Raw genomic sequence first — 21,392 nt, 5'->3', positions numbered from 1 at the left:
TGAATTGCTAAGCATTGTGGAAAAAAAACAAGGAAATAGAAGTCTTTGTCTCTTAGGAAATTATCTCCAGGGTAATCATTTACAGCTAACAAACTATGCAAGGGGGAAAAATAGAACAATAACAAATGCTTAATTAATACCAATGTCAAGGAAGAAAAAACAAGAAACAGATGGGACAAAGAGGAAACAAATAGATAGTAAATTTAAATCCAATTATCAGTAATGTTAAATGTAAAAGGACTTTAAATCCAATTAAAGAACAAAGAATTTCAGATTGGATGTTTTTAAAAATCCAACTATATGCTGATTACAAGAGACACACCTTATAAATAAGGACAGAGAATGGTTGAAAAATGATAGAAAAAAAGATACAACATACAAAAAACAAATATTTTGCATATACCTAGCAAAACCAAAAGAAAAGTGGTATAGCTATACTAATCATACAAAGTAGACTTTAAGGCAATAAGTATTAATAGAGATAAAAAGGAACATTTCATAATGATAACAGGGTCAATCCAACGGAAAAATATTATGTAAAAACCCTATATATTTGTATGCACCTAACTAATAGCACAGCCTCAAAATATATAAAGCAAAAAGTGAAAACAAAATCTAAAAGGAGAAATAGACAAATACATAATTATCACTGGAATTTCTAATGTATCTTTCTTAGTAAGTGAAATCTATCTGCAAGTCAAGGACATCAACATCAGAAAACAACAGATAATGGAACAAAAAAGTATATGATTGACATAGATAAAATAAGTAAAACAAAGATTGAAAACTAAAGACAGAAAAGTACAAGTCATTGTAGATTATAAGAAAGTTTAAAGGGAATCTTGGAAGTAAGATCAAATTTTTGAATGGGGAAAAAGGAATCATTTAGTAAGAAAATATGGCCTTTTCAAATTAAATTTATAGAGTGAAATGCACAGATCTTAAGTGTACAGTTCAATGAATTTTGACAAATGCACACAACCATGTATCCACCAACCCAATCAAGACAATTACCCAAGGAAATTCCCTCGTGCCCTTTTCCAGTCAGTATTTCCCCCCTTCAAAGCAATGACTATTCTGACTTCTATCCATATAGTTCTGCCTGTTCTTGAATTTCATATATAGTTGGCACTATTTTGTATCTGGTTTTGTCCATTGAACATAATTTTGGGATTTAGCCATGTTGTTGTGTGTTTCAGCAGTTCACTGTTTTTCTTTAATCACTGAGTAAAATTTCATTATATGAATATGCCATTATTTATCCAAAATCTCCTGTTTATTGATATTTGGCATTCTTAGTTTGGGACTATTACAAATAAAGCGTATACACATCTTTTTCAGATATATACTTTTATTACTCTTGGGAAAATACCTAAGAGTGAAATTGGTGGGTCATAGTGTAAGAAACTACCAGTTTTCCAAGATGGTTGCACATAATTTTACACTCCCACCAGCAACATATGAGAGTTTCAGGGTGCTTGACATTCTCACCAACACTTGGTATTGTCTAAGTTTTAAATGTTAGTCATTTTAGCAAGTAGCAAGTGATATGAAATTTCAGTTATAATTTGTATTTCTCTGATGACTAATGATATTGTGTTTCTTTTCATGTGTTTTTTAGCCATTCATAGATCCTTCTGGTAAAGGATCTGTTCAAATCTTATACCCAGTCTTTTGTTAGATATATGTATTGTGGATATTTTTTCCCCCATGTATAGCCTGACTTTTCATTTTCTTAATGCTGTCTTCTGATAAGCAGAAGTTTTAAATTTTGATGCAGTTATTTTGTCTTCTTTTTCTTTTACAGTGTTCTGAAACCTTTCTAAAAAAAACTGCCTACCCCAGAGCTGCAAAAGTATCCAGGTCAGCAGCCTGGTGGGAAGGTGAGAGTGTCCCAGGCTGCCCTGTGTTTAAAAAAACAAAACAAAACAAAAATAAAAATAAACTTATAGATACAGAAAACAGATTGGTGGTTGTGGGGTGTGTGGGGTGGGGTGAAGTCGGGTAGGGGAATGTGTGTGAAATGGTAAATGTGGTCAAAAGGTATAAACTTCCCGTAATAAAGTAAATAAGTCTGGGTGTTGTAATGGTGTCTATAGTTAATAATACTGTATTGCATATTTGATAGTTGCTAAGAGAGTATATCATAAAAGTTCCCAATAAAAGAAAAAAAAATTTGTAACTGTGTGGTGATGGATGTTAACTAGACTTATTGTGTTGACCGTTTTGCAATATATACATAGAGAGAATCAGTATGCTGTACATCTGAAACTAATACAATGTTATATATAAATAAAATCTCAATTAAAAAATCAGAATTTCCAGGCTGACAGCTTCTGAAACTGTTTACTTTTGAAACTAATTAATTCAGAGTATTGGAAAAGAAGTATTTTACAGGTTGTAACCGAGCAGGACCTTATGTGGCCTTCCCCAGACAGATCCCTCCCCCATATCCTCTGCTTTTAGCTCCTCTCTGAAGTACCTAGATAATAGTATCTGATGCACATTTCCTGAATTGTTTTACAGATGCTAAAATCCCTACTAAATGAAAGAAATTAACTACTTGATGACCATGAGCACCCATGACCTACTGGCACCTAAGGATTGATAATATTAACCCCTGTGACACCACCCTGTTACTTCAACATCAACCAATCAGAGAACTGTGCACAGGCTGATCACATACCCTGGGATGCCCCTCCCTCACCTTGCCTTTAAAAATACTTTGCTGAAACCCATTGAGGAGTTTGGGCTTTTTGAGCACTAGCTGTCCGGACTCCGTGTACAGTGCCCAACAATAAATTCTGCACTTTCCTTCACCACAACCTGATGTCAGTAGACTGGCTTTTACCGCGTGTGGGCAAGTGAACTCAAGTTTGTTTTGGTAACAAGGTCTTGATACTATTTTAAAAAGGATTTTATTTCTTTCCCCCAAAATTATTTTTTGATTATTGACCCTGTATGCTACAACCCTGTATGCTATATTCAGTTATTAATTCTAGTACTTTGTAGATTTCCTAGGATTTTCTACATCTACAGTCATAAAGAGTTTTACTTCTTCCTCTCAAATACATATGATTTTCACTTCTTTCTCTTGGATTATTATACTAAGACATCCAATACAATATTAAATAGAAGTGATGAGAGCAGAAATCCCTGCCTTGTTCAATATTTTAGGAAAAAGCATTCAATATTTTATCATTAAGTATGATGTTGCCTGTGGGTTTTTCATTGATGCCCTTTATCAGACTGAAGAAGTTTCCTTCTTATCCTAGTTTGCCAAGTTTTTATCATGAGTGGATGCTGAATTCTGTCAAATACATTTTCTGCATCAATCAAGATGACATGATTATATATATTTTCTCTTTTGTTCTTTTAATGTTCGGTTTCCAAATGTTAAACCTATCTTGCAATCCTGGGACAAATTCCACTTAGTCTTGATGTGTTTTCTTTTTTATATATTGCAGGATTGGATTTTCTAACATTTTGTCAAGGACTTTTATCATCTCTGAGAGATACTGGTCTGTAATTTTCTTTTGTTGTAATGTCCTTAACAAATTTTGGTGTCAGGGTAACGCCAGTCTCATAAAACGAGTCGTGAGAATGGCTCTTTTAAAAGAGCTCATGCTAAAAGCAATTTTTTAGAAGTAAAAGCAAGGGAAAAATGCCTGAAATTATATGAATGTTACTCTAATTGCTGAAAATGATTAAAACTATGGTGTTGAACAAAGTCAAGATTTATTTTAGAACAATGAATATCTTGAAACTCTTATTAGCAATTCTTTCCTGGGTACTAAGTAGTTCTCTATAACGGCTCTCTGAAGTCAATTACTTCACTTGCCTTGAGTTAAATCTTAGGCAAAGGTCAAGCAGTACTTACTGCTTTGGGTACCAATCTCAGATTTTTAGGAAGAGGTAATCCATATGTTAAAAATAATTAATTCTTTACATATCTCTGAACAACTTCTTTTCCCCCTGTACTTAAATTATAATCTAGTTGGGAAAATATTAAATAAAAAGATAAAAACATTTTTATAGATTTAAATAACAGTTCAGTACAATAGAAAGACATCACAAGCCAGTAGGAGACAATACAGTCTTTAGGAGTTAAGAGAGAAATTATTTCAGGCTACTGCAGTCAGAAAAAGCTTTATACGTTATAAAGGAAATAAAAGTTGAGCTACATGTTAAAAACAAGTGAATGGAAAGGAAAAGGAAATTTATTGCATTAAGAGTTGACAAAAGTCTGAAGGCTACAAGGCACTGTATAAATTCAGATGAAAGGGAGCAAACAAGTTTAGCTATAACGGTATGGTTAAGAGCACAGATCCTGAAGCCAGACTCCCTGGCTTTCTGATCTCGTGTCTGCCCTTTAATGGTTTTGTAACTTTGTACAAGTTATGTTCCAATTTCCTTTAAAAATGGGGACAAAACCATGAAAAAAACTTTCCACTGTGACAATATGAGTTAAATGAGTTAATATATGTAAAGCTTTTAGACAATACCTGGCACAAAGAAAATGCTCCAAAAATAATTTAAAAGGAGAGCTCACACAAACTCGTGAACTAATGCAACCCAAGGCTAGTCAACTAACATAAATGAGTGAAGCAGGTAGATTTGTTTAGAAATATATTGTTTCCCATTAAACACATAGGAATTGTCTTCATTTAAAAAAACAAAGTGTTCTCTTCCATTTTTCTTAAAACACACATTCCTGCTCATTCTACCTTTTACCCCACTTTTAAAACAGACATGAGTTTAAGAAATATTTAATTTTCATTTAACTCTGTTATAAGATAAAAACAACAGTATAAGCACAGTAATAAATGACAACTGAAACTCAGCCATAGTTCAGGGAGTCATACAAAGTGGCAGGAACTCTAGAGAATCTGAAAATGTAGGTCTCACCTATAGAAGTCCATTGATAGTCTCAGCTACTGCTGCCAAAAGATACTGTGGTTTCAGATCTTCTCAATTTTCAAAAGAAGCTGAAAATTCAGATTCTTGTGTAAAAGCTCCTAATTTTCACGTGTAACCAATTTTTTAAAATGCCACAACGTTGACCACTACCACACCAGTCAAACAGCCTGACTGCTATATTTGACCCATGTGTTGCCAGTTTGCCATCTTTGATTTAGGGCATGCTGGCTAGAATAGTAAACTATACATCAAATTAAAAGTATTTGGAATTGGCTGTGTTAATCAACCTTCTTCAGTAGTGCTTTCTAGTGCTTTATTAGCACAGAGATCAAAATATTTTTAATCAAGGTTTATTTCTATAGTTTATATGTATTTTTAAGTGCACTAAATGTGCTTTTTCAATTTATCTTCCCTTCCACCCAGATTCCAAGGAACCCGTCAATAGTTGATATACCATTTGTTTGGTCAGTCTCTCTCTGTTGCTACTTCTGTGTGTCTTCCCTTCCCTTCCCTCCCTCCTTCTCTCTCTCTTCTTCACACACACACACACACACACACACACATGCAAAACACATTACAGATAATGGGTATCAGTGGAAGCCTTTAAAAATAATACTGAAGGTTCTTTTTCCCCTGAAATTATTATAGAAAATTTTGATTCTAGAGAAAGGTTTAAAAATAAATATTAACCTGCAAGTCAACCTTCCAGAGATCCTACTCTTAACATTTAACAAGAAAATAATCTGATCAAGATGATGTTTAGGAGAATTAATCTATACTATTACCCAGAACAAATTAAAATATTTTCATAATATAGGCCCATAGAAAGTAATTTCTTATTTTGTATTTGTTGTAGTGCTATTACTCTTAAGTTTAAATGGTACCAATAGTAAAAATCCTTGAACCTAAAACAAAAGAAAATGTGAATATTCTCAAAATTACAGGAATACTTTAAACACCACAGGGTCACATCACCATTTTCAATTACTGAAAAGTTAAAAATATTTTAAATGGCTGTGAAAAAGAAATCAGGCAAATTTAATCCTTAGTGCACAAAATCAGGCCATCTGTTTTTATGGCTCATTTAGGACAGGTTACAAATTCATTTACATGTTCACTTCCTTGAATTTTTATAAAAATGCATCAGCTAAAATCTCCAACCAGGGCAGTATTAATAAGTACAGAGCTCAGAAGTATTTTAAGTGACAATATATGTAAATTTTAGCAGTGTGATGCTTCCACCTCAAAAGGCTAAGGATTTATTCCTGCCAAAAGTGAATAAGCCATTTCTTTCAGATTAGATTCAATCAAACAAACTCAAATTGAGGGTCATTCTGTAAAACAACTGGCCTTCTTAAAAGCATAAACATCATGAAAGACAAAGAAAAGTTGAGGAATTGTTTCAAATTAAAGAAGACTAACGAGAATTGACAACTAAGTGTAATGCAGGTTAATGGGCCACATCCTAGATCAGAGGGAAAACTTACCAAGAGGTACTGACAGATTCTCTCCATGACCAAACTTTAGTCGGGTTCCTCTGAGCCCAAATAGGCCCTATCCTCGGGTATGTTCTAGATCTAGCCCCATTTTAGCAAGAATCCTGCTAAGTCAGTTTAGCCCAAATCCCCCAACCTCGATATCTGATCATCCTTGATATCTGACCAAATTCCTTACCCGCATGTTTCCCCCAGGTGATGTCTGATCATCCTGGCCTGCCTTCAGCAAGAATCCTATGGTTGGTTTAGCCAGAATTCCCCCTTACCATTGATGTTTCCTCTTAGTAGTTTTCTATCCACCCACACTGCCCCATTCCCAACCCCAGGCTCCTTGCCTATAAAACTCCATTTCTCCTTTTTGTATTGAAATTGAGCCCACTCCTATACTGAGGTCTCTTTTCCCCTGCTGCAATAGTTCCTGAGTAAAATCTGGTTTTGCTGCTTTAACTACTGTCAGGGTCTGGTTTTTCTTTGACAATACTATAAAGTACAACTAGCACAATTTCACGATGGATTGTATAAGAGTATGATAAGAGTATTTTACAATGTTGAATTTCCTGAATTTGAGGCTTACACTGCAGTTTTATAAAACAGGGCCTGGCAAACTTTTTCTGTAACAGGGCCAGATAGTAAATATTTTAGGCACAGAGGGCCACATACAGTCTCTACCACATATTCTTTTTTGTTTTTGTTCTTTACAACCCCTTAAAAATGTAAAACCATTTTTAGCTCAAGAGTTTTGTAAAAATAAGGGCTGAATTTGACTCACGAGCCATTGTTTGCCAACCCCTGATACAGACAATGTCCTTGCTCTTTAAAAATATGCAATGAAGCATGTAAGGGTAAAGAGTCATGATGGCTGCAACTTACTCTCAAACGATTCAGCAAAAATAATAATAATGATAACACGTGAGAGAGAAAACGCACAGCAAAATATTCACAATTGGTAAATCTATATGAAAGGTGAAGGGAATTCACCATACTATGCTTACAATTTTTCTTTAAATTTGAATTTTTTCCAAAATAAAAAGTTTAAAAAAAGCCATAGATGTCCCTGGGGTTTTAAACCCAGAAGCCTCAATGTGCAAGCCTGGAGCATGGTTCTGGTGGCTCAGGAAGAAAAGAATGAGAACTCCCACAAAGCAAAAGGTATCCTGTCATCAAGGTCATTTCAGTACATACCCATGGGTCCAAAGGTATCTAGATTCTCCTGTCATCACCAGCAAACTCCTACAAGGCAGCATAATGGGCACTGTGACACCACCTGGGTGCTTAAAATCCATGACAATCTTGAATTAAAGACAAAAGCATAAAGATCAATCCAAAATGTCATGTACTCCAAGAATAAGAACGATTCATTGATTCTGGCTATCTTTCTAGGCTAATAAGAGATTAAAACATGGTAATGCTTATAGGATGGCATAGCACAGAGGTTCTCAAACATTAGTGTACATAAAAATCAACTGAATGACTAAAAAATATATTTAATCCACAGAGAGACTCAGTAGGTGTATCATGAGGCTCAGGAATCTGCATTTCTAACAGTCACCTAAGGAAATTATGATGTGGATGGTCTGAGGAGCATACATATACTATGCAAAACACTAGGGTAGTGGTCAAACACAAGGACTTAGGAGCTGATACATTCATATCCTGGCTTTTTCATTTACTGGCCATATGACTCAGGACAAGTCATTTAACCCTTCTGTGTCCAGTTTCTTCAACTCTTACAGGATTGTTAAATGGATATAAATTACAGTATCTGGCACATCATAAATACAAAAAACACTATTATTATTCATAGAAATATTAATAATTCATAATATAAGGGAAAGTAACTATTAGATGCAGATTCTCATATAATTCATTTTGCCTTTAAAGTCATGCAACATTTTGGATTTTAGAGACTGATTTACAAGAGATAAACAAAGAACACAGGAGGATTTTCAGCAATTCTTCCTAAATTACGATCAAATATTATAAATAGCAACATATAAAGGTACAACAGCCAAGAAAATGTTTTTGTGCTCAGGAACCCAAACACTGATGACTTCAGTCTAAACATAGCAGCAGCTAACAAATGTGAATTTAAAAAAGGCATGTGACAGGGCTAAAAAATATTTAAATGAACAAATCAATCCATCTGAAAAATAAATATGACAACCAAATATCGGTGGGATGAACATAATTTAGCATAGTACCTTCACTAAAGGTAAACTTAGCACAGTACCTGGCACCAAAGAAAGCATTCAGTAACTGTTACCTACTATTATTAATAATAATATTAGATCAAGTTAGATAATGCACATGAAAATTCTTTGTAAACTATACAAAATTATACAGATCTAAGCTGGTTTTTTCCCCTTCTCATCTGCCATTCCAATCTAAGTATGGAAAATAAAGATGATAGAATTTAATTTTCCAAACAATTATCTGTTCCAAATGATGACATATAATTTCAAATAGTCATACTCCAAAAGCATTCTATTTTATAAACACTGTAGATAAATTCTGAAGTTCTGGGCGTGAAACTTCCCTGAAACGTATAAATAAAAGAAGATGGACTGACAGACAGACAGAGGGTAGTTAGATGAATAGATATTTAATAAGGCAAGTATATTAAAATGTTAACTGTAGCATCAGGTGGTGAGTATATAGGGATTTACTGTATAATACTATCAACTTTACGGTATGAAAATTTTCATAATAAAATGTTGGGAAAAGGGGAGAAAACCCCACTGTGGCCCATTTTTAAGCCATTATATATAGGCTTCAATTTTCTGAATAGACACTAACTAAGGTCCACACATAAGAAAAAATAATAGCGTATTTATTAATTACATTATTAGAGATGATCAGTTGTGGCTTAAAGGAATGAAAACTGTCTGGGTGAAAACTCTTGATGGGAAAATATTCTGAGAGACTAGACTATAACTCATTCATTAGACAAATATTTATTAATCACTGTGTGAGGCATCAAAGACTCCAATGGTGAATAAGAGACATATTCTCTGCCCACCTAGAGATTACAGTTTCTGGCTAATTAATATTCCACATGTTTTAAAAATACAAAATACATATATATTTGTGAAATTCAAACACATCCTCTCCTATCAACAGAGTAATGATTTTAAAATAGGGAAATCTCAGTTTAAACAAATGATTAGAACTGACAAGACAAATACAAACATGACACTAATTAATGTGGAAACATTTTGCTGAAATATAAAAGCCAAGTTTCAAGGAAGAAAAATACACTACCAAATAATCCAAATGTTATGGGAATTATGTTAAAAAATGTACAGAATACTTATTAATGATTATTATTGATGATCATTATTGATTTACTAGAGAAGCTCACAGAACTCAGGAAGACAGTTTACTTACTGTTTATTAGTTTATTATAAAAGGATATGATAAAGCATACAGATGAACATCAGATGCAAGAGATGTATAGGACAAGGTAAGGAGTACAGAACACCCATGCCCTCTCTGGGCACACCACTCTCCCAGCACCTCCACGTGTTCATCAACCTGGAATCTCTCTATACTACTGGGATTTTTACGGAGGCTTCCTCATGTAGGCATGATTAATTATTAACTCCATTTCCAGACTCTCTCCCCTCTCTGGGGAGTTTTTGTGAATTTAAGGAAATGACTCTTATTTATAAAATTAAATGTACATTTTCTATGAAAATCAAATTTTCCTTAAAATATTCCATCATAAAAATAAAGTATTATCAATATCATCACAGTATCTGTATCTGAAATATAATGCTTGTGGGACTTCCCTGGTGGCCCAATGGTTAAGAATCCGCCCGCCAATGCAGAGGCCATGGGTTCGATCCCTGGTCCAGGAAGATCCCACATGCCGCAGAGCAGTGGCCTGTGCACCACAACTACTGAGCCTGCGAGCCACAACTACAGAAGGCCGCGTGCCTACAGCCCATGCTCTGCAACAAGAGAAGCCACTGCAATGAGAAGCCCATGCACTGCAATGAAGAGTAGTCCTCACTCACTGCAACTAGAGAAAGCCTATGCGCAGCAACAAAGATGCAACACAGCCAAAAATAAATAAATAAATAAATATATTTAAAAAATATATAATGCTTGTTAAAGGCCAAAAAAAAAAAAAAAGATTTTTTTTCAAAAATTCACTAAGGATTCACAATAAATAATGCTTGCCAGCAACTGCTGAATCATTCTGCCCTGTGACAGCTTTGCTCCACAGGAGCTTTTTCCAATTATTCTTTTTTGCTTTACCTATATTCTTTATTTTCTGAGATGGCAGAGTCAAAGATCAAGTTCCCAGCAAGCTCATGGTAAGACAAGAGGGAAGGGGGCAGGGGCACAATCATTAAAAGAATGACACAGCCATTGAGGATACAATAAAAACTAATCCGCCTAATTGGTTATAACCAATTAGGCCCAAGATGGCAGAAGATTTGACTTCAGTAGACCTTGAGCCTTATTATAATGCATTAGCTTATTGTAACGCATTAGCATGCTAAATGACACACCCATAGGCACAATGATGGTTCCCAGGCTGACCATAAAAGGCCAAAAAGTGGGCTGTGGCCCAGTTCCTGGAAATCTCCATCCCTTCTCCAAACAGAATATTCCTCCCACTCGTTAGCATATGTAATTACCTAGCCCATAAAAACTAACCACCCCCACAGCCTGGGACCCCGGTCTCACCTTCTGAGACTGACTACATTCTGTCTATGGAATGTGTCTCTCTCTAAATAAACTTTCATTTACTATGGCTCGCCCTAGAATTCTTTCCTATGGGAAGCCAAGAATCCTCACTTGGTAGCCCATCCCAGGAACTCACCCAAGACCTGGGACATGACCATTCTCTCACACCCCCTTCTCCTGCAACAATGGGGTGTGACTGAGGATAATGTTCAGTTCAAAGCAAACAAACAAAAAACCCTAGACATTCTGATCTTATCAAACCTTTAACACAACCAAAATACAACAGAAAAAAAACCCCAGACACAGCTATCACTCAAGTATTTACTCAAGTAAAGATAAGATGCAGGGACTTCCCTGGCGGTCCAGTGGTTAGGACTCTGGGCTCCCAATGCAGGGGGCACAGGTTCAATCCCTGGTCGAGGAACTAAGATCCTACATGCCACATGGCACAGCCAAAAAAAAAAAAGAAAAGATAAAAAAGATAAGATGCATAACAGAAAGTACATGAAACAGATCTCCTCCATGTTTGCTAAACAGGAAAATGAAAAAATATATTGCTACTGGGAACACTTCTGAGAAAGAAGACAAACTTAATCCTGATCCTTATTGGTTAAAAATAGGCTGAGACCTTTAACCTTTTGAAACCCTTGAGGGTATATCAACAAGAGACAATAAGAGGTAAAGAATGATGTGTGATTTACACAGAATGATGAAAGCTGAGAGGACAGAAGTGACTATACTTAGCTGGAGAAAATATTTCATACCTGAGAATTTAGCAGACTAGAAAGAAGTCCACCTGTTTCCCATAGCCTGCCAAATCTAAATCTTGCCCTAAATGGACCCACCTGTAACTGAGCAGGACCCTATGGGGGCTTCCTGGGACAGACCCCTCCCCCATATCCTCTGCCTTAGCTCCTCTCTGAAGTACCAAGATAATAGTATCTGACGCATATTTCCTGAGTTTTTTACATGCTAAAACCACCACCAAAGGAAGAAATTAACTACTTAATGATTATGAGCACGTAGCCTCCAAACCGTCTGGCACCTAAGGATTGATCACCATCAATCACTCAGAGAATTGTGCAGAAGCTGATCACATATCCTGGGACACCCCTCCCTCATCTTGCCTTTAAAAAAGCTTTTCTGAAACCCTTCGGAGACTTTAGGGTTTTAGAGCATGAGCCACCCATCCTCCTTGTATTAGCACCTTTACAATAAATGCTGCCCTTTCCCTCACCACAATCCAGTGTCAGTGGATTGGCTTTACTGCATGCGGGCAAGCAGACCCAAGTTTGGTTCAGTAACAAAATGAAGTAAGTTTGCTTTTTATTTTAAATAGCAAACAAGTGATTCCACGTACCTCATCATGGCCATGTCTGCCATGTTTGGACACGTGAGAAAGGAGAAAAGGAAAAAGGGAGACAGACACAACTGCAAGGATACAAGACTGAAGCTACAAACTACTTACAAAGGAAGAAATACAACAATATCAAAAATGTCTGTTAACATACATTCCCTGGATTTATAAATATAGAATCCCACCATATCATGAGATAACTAGTCCATTGTGAGGGAGAAGAGGAACCCTGAACATTTTTAGTAAAACAAATATAACTTTTTGTCCCTCTACAAAAGATGATACTCCCAGAAGTATATTTTCCTAAGCTGAAAAGTAGCTGAAAGAGAAGCTTGTGGTATACATTTTTCCAAAGCAGAGGAATTAATAGGAATTTTGCCTAGGATGTGTTGGAGACCAACAGCTGCTGTCAGTGACCTTTAAATCTCCTACCTATACTACATAAGTCTGCTTAGTTTCCATCCTTTAAGAAAAGTTAAAATCAAGGACCACAACAAACCAGTTTCCCAACACTAGGAGCCATGAATTCATTTGCTAAATTCTTTGAAAACTGGAATCTCAAGATTACCAAGTCTTGTGAAGCTCAAAGGAAGGAGACAATGGCAGTAACAACACACTCTGGAATCAATACACAGGACATAGGACCTCCCATGTGAAAATGACTAAAGAAAGAAAACGAGCTCTGCTCCCTTGTCCTACAGCCAGAAGCAATTTCCTAAAGTACAGGCCTTAATAGTCTTATCAAGAGGGGGAAAAAAATCTCATGCATGAAGTTGAGATGGTACCTTATGGCATATAACAGTGATCTGCAAGTAGTAGATGCAGCAGCTAAATATCACTGGGGCCCAAGGAACTTATTTCTCACTGCTTCTGAGAGATGGTGTAAGAAGCTGAGCATCATTTGATGTTTCTAGTGTGAAAATTTTCCTAGTTGATCAGATACCATGAATACATTTAGGGGACATACCTGGGAACTTGTCTACAGTATTGCCTATGTGAAACAAGCAAAATTAGATCCGATTAAAAGTTTATAAGAAAACACCACAAACAAATCTACTCTAGAGCACAACGTCAGCAAATTCCACCTTTCAAACACAACTCTACCTTACAAAACTAGGTCTCAACAGCTGAATAATAGATTCTGCCCTCTCTTCCTCTTCACCCCCAAATACAGATGATTTTCAATGGTTTTATCTGGCTGAGCTCAAGAAGAATGTAAAATTAAAAGAGAAGGCATCTTTTAGTTTAATGGTCTAAGCACATTGCCAAATGCCATAAAAGAGAGCAAAATATACATTGCATAACAGAAAAATAAGCTTGAAAATGAACAGATGCCCAATTAGAGGCACTTTAGCCATCACTGAATATTCAATAGCTTAAACACCTATGAGATAATATGATCATGCTTATGTGTCTGCACTGAGACCACTTGCTATCAGCTCTCATTTATCACACTGTGGCTTCATTTGTTTGTAGGTACTGTGAAGTGAAATCCACCACCACCCAAAAAAGGACTCTCAAAGCAAGATCAGTCACAAACCACCTCAGTAAAATTAAGTTTTCCTTTGTACGTGATAAGGCTACATAGGTAATGAAACATTTTAGCTTAAATAAAAAATTTTGGGGGCTTCCCTGGTGGTGCAGTGGTTGAGAATCTGCCTGCCAATGCAGGGGACACGGGTTCGAGCCCTGGTCTGGGAGGATCCCACATGTGGTGGAGCGACTAGGCCCGTGAGCCACGGCTGCTGAGCCTGCGCGTCTGGAGCCTGCACTCCGCAGCAGGAGAGGCCGCGATGGTGAGAGGCCCATGCACCGCGATGAGGAGTGGCCCCCGCTTGCCGCAACTGGAGAAAGCCCTTGCACAGAAACGAAGATGACCCAACACGGCCAAAAAATAAATAAATAAATAAAGGAGTTCCTTAAAAAAAAAAAAGATCTTTAAAAAAAAAATTTTTTTTTTGGATTTTATCCTTATTTACTTGTTAGATTCTGTCTAGTAGATTATATTCCACAAATATTTTGGGGTGAATAAATGAATGAATAAATTCATCATAAATAATATATTTTAAAAAATAGGTGGTGTATCTTACATTTTTGGAGAGAAGGCTTCCTAAATTCCATTTATTTATGTCCTGGGCTTTCCTCCTTAAGCAAAATAAATCACCAGATTCATATACACAGATAACCAAAATAAGACAGCTAGCACAACAAGAACAATAGTAGTCATATGTATATCTATTCCTGAGGACCTGGCTATTCCTCATAAGGAAAAACTTACTTACTATAGTACCTACCTCAGGCCTAGCATAGAATAGGTGATTGCTACACAATGAGGTATCACCTCACACCTGTCAGAATGGCGATTATCAAAAAGAAAAGAAATAACAAGTGTTGGCATGGATATGGGAAAAATGCAACCTTGCGTGCTGTTGGTAGGAATGTAAATTGGTTCAGCCACTGAGGAAAACAGTATGAAAGTTCCTCAAAAAATTAAAAATAGAACTACTATATGATCCAACAATTCCACTTCTGGGTATTTATTCAAAGGAATAAACACTAACTTGAAAAGATATGTGCTCCCTCATGTGCATTATTTACAACAGCCAAGACATGGAAGCAACCTAAATGTCCATTAATGGATGAAGAAAATGTGAGATACACACACACACACAAACACACACACACACATACACACACACATTATTCAGCCATAAAAAAGGAGGAAATTTTGCCATTTGCGACAACAGGGATGAACCTAGAGTGTATTATGCTAAGTGAAATAAGTCAGACAAGAAAGACAAACATTGGGTTGGCCAAAAAAGTTCGTTTGGGTTTTTCTGTAAGATGTTATGATCTCACTTGTATGTGAAATCTAAAAAACACAAAACAAATGAAAAAACATAACAAAACAGAAGCAGACTCAGATACAGAGAACTGGTGGTTCCAATGGGGAGGTGGATGGAAGGATGAGTGAAATAGGTTAGGGAGATTAGGAGGTACAAACTTCCAAACTTACAAAATAAATTAGTCATGGGGATATAATGTATAGCGTTACAATATTATTGACTATATTCTGTATTGCAACATACGGTAACTAGGCTTATCATGGTAATCCTCTTCCAACGTATAAAAATATCAAATTACTATCCTGTACACCTGAAACTAATATAATACTGTAAGTCAATTATACTTCAATTTTAAAAAAAAAACTGGAAAAAAAAGTATATGCTTCCAGAGACACCAAATGGAGATAACAATTACAGCAGATTTTCAGTGCAACTAGAGGTAAGTTCTCCCCTCTTCACAAGTTTTAATTAAAAACTATAGAGGGGGGCAGAGTCAAGATGGTGGTGTGGGAAGATGCAGAGTTCGCGTCTCCCCACAACTGGGGCACCTGCCGGACTCTGGTCGGGGAGCCCAACACCCAAGGAGGATGGTAGGATGTGGGGGGACTGAGGCGGGCAGGAGAAGTGGAGGTTGGACAGGACCGGCACCGCTGAGGGGTGGCTGAGAGGGGAGAGGGGTTCCCACGCCTGGAGGGACCCTCAGGGGCTCGGATCAGGGGGGAGTGGGCCCAGCATTTCCCCTACTGCATTGGCTGGGGAAGTCTGCCCGGTTCTCAGGCCAGGTCCTACGCCCTCAGAGGTCCCCTCCAGGCTGGGTTGGTCCTGGGGGAGTAGGAGGGAGGCTGGGAGAGAAGGATAGGCAGGCAGGAGGAGCCCTCAGGACCAGAGGAGCAGGAAAGGAGCAGAGGGCATTTGTCCCTCCCACTTGGGCACAGGGAGCCTGCTGACCTCCCAGGCCAGTCCCCCGCCCTCCAAAGCCCCCTCCAGGCCTCATGGGCCCTGGGGGCATACGAGGGAGGCCAGGGAAATCAGCAGAGGCAGGTGGAAAGGGACCTCCGGGACCGGAGGAGCAGGAGAGGAGCGGAGGGCGTTTGCCCCACCCACTCAAGCCCAGGAAGCCTGTTGGGGTCCCGGGGGGGTGGTCCCCCACCCTCTGAGACCAGGGGCAGGAGGCACTCCTGAGCCCCTTCTGCTCTGTTGAGCCTAAGCCACACCCCTCACCCCACCACAGCCTTTCCCAGCCCTGTTGGTCCTAAGCACAGGCCCACTCACTGCCCAAACATCACCCCTGCTTAGGCCCCACCCTCCACAGCCAAGGCCATTCCCACCTTTTTTCTACTGTTTTTTTACCATCCCGCAGAACTTGTGGGATCTTGGTTCATGAGCCGGGGTCGAGCCAAAGCTCCTGTAGTGGGAGCTCTGAGTCCAAACCACTGAACTAACAGAGAACCTCAGACCCCAGGGAATATTCATCAGAGTGAGGTCCCCCGGAGGTCCTCACCTCAGCACCAAGACCCACCTCTATCCAACAGCCTACAAACTGCAGTGTTGGAAGCCACAGGCCAAACAACCAGGAAGACAGGAACACAATCACGCTCATTAAAAAAAGAAAAAAAAACCCAATGAGACAGCAAAAAAATATGTCACAGATGAAGGGGCAAGGTAAAAACCTACAAGACCAAATAAATGAAGAGGAAATAGGCAATCTACCTGAAAAGGAATTCAGAGTAATGATAGTAAACATGATCTAGAATCTCAGAAATAGAATGGAGACACGGATTGAGAAAATACAAGAAATGTTTAACAAAGATCTAGAAGAATTAAAGAACAAAAAAACAAAGATGAACAACATAATAACTGGAATGAAAAATACACTAGACGGAATCAATAACAGAATAACTGAGGTAGAAGAACGAATAAGTAAGCTGGAAGACAAAATGGTGGAAATAACTGCCAAGGAGCAGAATAAAGAAAAAAGAATGAAAAGAATTGAAGACAATCTTGGAGACCTCTGGGACAACACGAAATGCACCAACATTCAACTTATAGGGTCCCAGAAGAAGAAGAGAAAAAGAAAGCGTCTGAGAAAATATTTGAAGAGATTATAGTTGAAAACTTCCTTAACATGGGAAAGGAAATAGTCACCTAAGTCCAGGAAGCACAGAGAGTCCATACAGGATAAACCCTAGGAGAAACACACCAAGACACATATTAATCAAACTAACAAAAATTAAATTCAAAGAAAAAATATTAAAAGCAGCAAGGGAAAAACAATAAATAACATGCAAAGGAATCCCAATAAGGTTATCAGTGGATTTTTCAGCATAAACTCTGCAGGCCAGAAGGGAGTGGCAGGAAATACTTAAAGTGATGAAAGAGAAAAACCTAAAACCAAGATTACTCTACTGGCAAGGATCTCATTCAGATTCAATGGAGAAGTCAAAAGCTTTTCAGAAAAGCAAAAGCTAAGAGAATTCAGCACCACCAAACCAGCTTTACAACAAATGCTAAAGAAACTTCTCTAGGCGGGAAACACGAGAAGAAAAAGACCCGCAAAAACAAACCCAAAACAATTAAGAAAATGGTAATAGAAACATACATATCAATAACCTTGAATGTAAATAGATTAAAGCCCCCCCCCAAAAGACACAGACTGGCTGAATGGATACAAAAAACAAGACCCATATACACTGTCTACAGGAGACCCATTTCAGACCTAGGGACACATAAAGACTGAAAGTGAAGGGACGGAAAAAGATATTCCATGCAAATGGAAATCAAAAGAAAGCTGGAGTAGCAATACTCGTATCAGATAAAATAGACTATAAAATAAAGACTGTTACAAGAGATAAGGAAGGACACTACATAATGATCAAGAGATTAATCTAAAAAAGAAGATATAACAATTGTAACTGTTTATGCACCCAACATAGGAGCACCTCAATACATAAGGCAAATGCTAACAACCATGAAAGGGGAAATAGTAACACATTAATAGTGGGGGACTTTAACACCCCACTTACACCAATGGACAGATCATCCAAACATAAAATAAATAAGGAAACAGAAGCTTTAAATGACACAATATACCAGATAGATTTAACTGATATTTATAGAACATTCCACCCAAAAGTGGCAGAATACACTTTCTTCTCAAGTGCACACGGAACATTCTCCAGGATAGATCCCATCTTGGGACACAAATCAAGACTCTGAAAATTTAAGAAAATTGAAATCGTATGCAGCATCTTTTCTGACCACAACGTTATGAGATTAGAAATCAATTACAGGAAAAAAACTGTAAAAAACATAAATACATGGAGGCTAAACAGTGCACTACTAAATAACCAAGAGATCATTGAAGAAGTCAAAGAAGAAATAAAAAAAATACATAGAAACAAATGACAACGAAAACACAACGACCCTGTGGGTCACAGCAAAATCAGTTCTAAGAAGGAAGTTTATAGCAATTCAATCTCACCTCAGGAAACAAGAAAAATCTCAAATAAACAATCTAACCCTACACGTAAAGCAACTAGAGAAAGAAGAACAAAGAAAACCCAAAGTCAGTAGAAGGAAAGAAATCATAAAGATCACAGCAGAAATAAATGAAATAGAAATGAAGAAAACAATAGCAAAGATCAATAAAACTAAAAGCTGGTTCTTTGAGAAGATAAACAACATTGATAAGGCCAGACTCATCAAGAAAAAAAGGGAGAGGACGCAAATCAATAAAATTAGAAATGAAAAAGGATAAATCACATTTGACACCATAGAAATACAAAGGATTATAAGAGACTACTACAAACAACTATATGCCAATAAAATGGACAACCACGAAGAAATGGACAAATTCTTGGAAAGGTACAATTTTCCAAGACTGAACCAGGAAGAATTAGAAAATATAAACAGACCTATCACAAGTAATGATATTGAAACCATAATTTAAAATTTTCCAACAAACAGAAGTCCAAGACCAGATGGCTCCAAAGGCGAATTCCATCTAACATTTAGAGAAGAGCTAACACCCATCCTTCTCAAACTCTTCCAAAAAATTGCAGAGGAAGGAACACTCCCAAATTCATTATACGAAGCCACCATCACCCTGATACGAAAACCAGAAAAAGATATCACAAAAAAAGAAAATTACAGACCAATATCACTGATGAACATAGATGCAAAAATCCTGAACAAAATACTAGCAAACAGAATCCAACAACATATTAAAAGGATCATACACCGTGATCAAGTAGGGTTTATCCCATGGATGCAAGGATTCTTCAATATACACAAATCAATCAATGTGATACACCATATTAACAAATTAAGGAATAAAAACCATATGATCATCTCAATAGATGCAGAAAAGCTTTTGACAAAATTCAACACCCATTTATGATAAAAACTCTCCAGAAAATGGGCATAGAGGGAACCTACCTCAACATAATAAAGGCCATATATGACCAACCCACAGCAAACAGCATAAGCAATGGTGAAAAACTGAAAGCATTTCCACTAAGATCAGCAACAAGACAAGGATGTCCACTCTTATCACTCTTATTCAACATAGTTTTGGAAGTCCTAGCCATGGCAATCAGAGAAGCAAGAGAAATAAAAGGAATACAAATTGGAAAAGAAGAAGTAAAACTGTCACTGTTTGCAGATGATATGATACTATACATAGTCCTAAAGATGCAACCAGAAGACTACTAGAACTAATCAATGAAATTGGTAAGGTTTCAGGATACAAAATTAATGCACAGAAATCTCTGGCGTTCCTATATACTAACAACAAAAAAATCAAAAAGAGAAATTAAGGAAACACTCCCATTTACCATCACAACAAAAAGAATAAAATACCTAGGAATAAACCTACCTAAGGAGACAAAAGACTTACTCAGAAAACTATAACACACTGATGAAAGGAATCAAAGATGACATAAACAGATGGAGAAATACACCATGTTCTTGGAATGGAAGAATCAATATTGTGAAAATGACAATACTACCCAAAGCAATCTACAGATTCAATGCAATCCCTATCAAACTACCAAGGGCATTCTTCACAGAATTAGAACAAAAAAATTTTACAATTCATATAGAAATACAAAAGACCCCAAATAGCCAAAGCAATCTTGACAAAGAAAAACGGAGTTGGAGGAATCAAGCTCCCAATTTCAAATTATACTGCAAAGCCACAGTAATCAAGACAGTATGGTGCTGGCACAAAAACAGAAATATAGATCAATGGTAAAGGATAGACAGCCCAGAGATAAACCCACGCACATATGGTCACCTAATTCATGACAAAGGAGGCAAGGATATACAATGGAGAAAAGACAGCCTCTTCAATAAGTGGTGCTGGGAAAACTGGACAGCTACATGTAAAAGAATGAAATTAGAACACTCCCCAACACCATACACAAAAATAAACTCAAAATGGATTAAAGACCTAAATGTAAGACCAGACACTATAAAACTCTTAGAGGAAAACATAGGTAGAACACTCTATGACATAAATCACAGCAAGATCTTTTTTGACCCACGTCCTAGAGAAATGTAAATAAAAACAAGAATAAACAAATGGGACCTAATGAAACTTAAAAGCTTTTGCACAGCAAAGGAAACCATAAACAAGATGAAAAGACAACCCTCAGAATGGGAGGAAATATTTGCAAATGAACCAATGGACAAAGGATTAATCTCCAAAATATACAAACAGTACATGGAGCTCAATATCAAAAAAACAAACAATTCAATTAAAAAATGGGTGAAAGACCTAAATAGACATCTCACCAAAGAAGACATACAGATGGCCAAGAGGCACATGAAAAGATGCTCAACATCACAAATTATTAGAGAAATGCAAATCAAGACTACAATGAGGTATCACCTCAGACCAGTCACAATGGCCATTATCAAAAAATCTAGAAACGTGGGCTTCCCTGGTGGCACAGTGGTTGAGAATCTGCCTGCCAATGCAGGGGACACGGGTTCGAGCCCTGGTCTGGGAAGATCCCACATGCCGCGGAGCAACTGGGCCCATGAGCCACAATTACTGAGCCTGCGCGTCTG

At 37.2% G+C, this 21,392-nt stretch overlaps 1 protein-coding gene across 1 annotated transcript in view; it reads right to left on the bottom strand.

Moving 5' to 3' along the window:
• The window catches only part of ALKBH8 (alkB homolog 8, tRNA methyltransferase), a 73,549-nt gene that overhangs the window by 24,000 nt on the left and 28,157 nt on the right, over positions 1 to 21,392 (bottom strand). Inside the window, exon 8 of the mRNA XM_059929344.1 lies at positions 7,599 to 7,705. Coding sequence (XP_059785327.1) covers positions 7,599 to 7,705 — 107 coding nt within the window. The remainder of the gene's footprint in view (positions 1 to 7,598; positions 7,706 to 21,392) is intronic.

The sequence above is a fragment of the Balaenoptera ricei genome, chromosome 8 (assembly GCF_028023285.1).
Source record: "Balaenoptera ricei isolate mBalRic1 chromosome 8, mBalRic1.hap2, whole genome shotgun sequence".
Lineage (NCBI taxonomy): Eukaryota > Metazoa > Chordata > Mammalia > Artiodactyla > Balaenopteridae > Balaenoptera > Balaenoptera ricei.
Note: the sequence above shows the minus strand (reverse complement) of the source record. Positions and strands in the feature narration are given on the sequence as shown.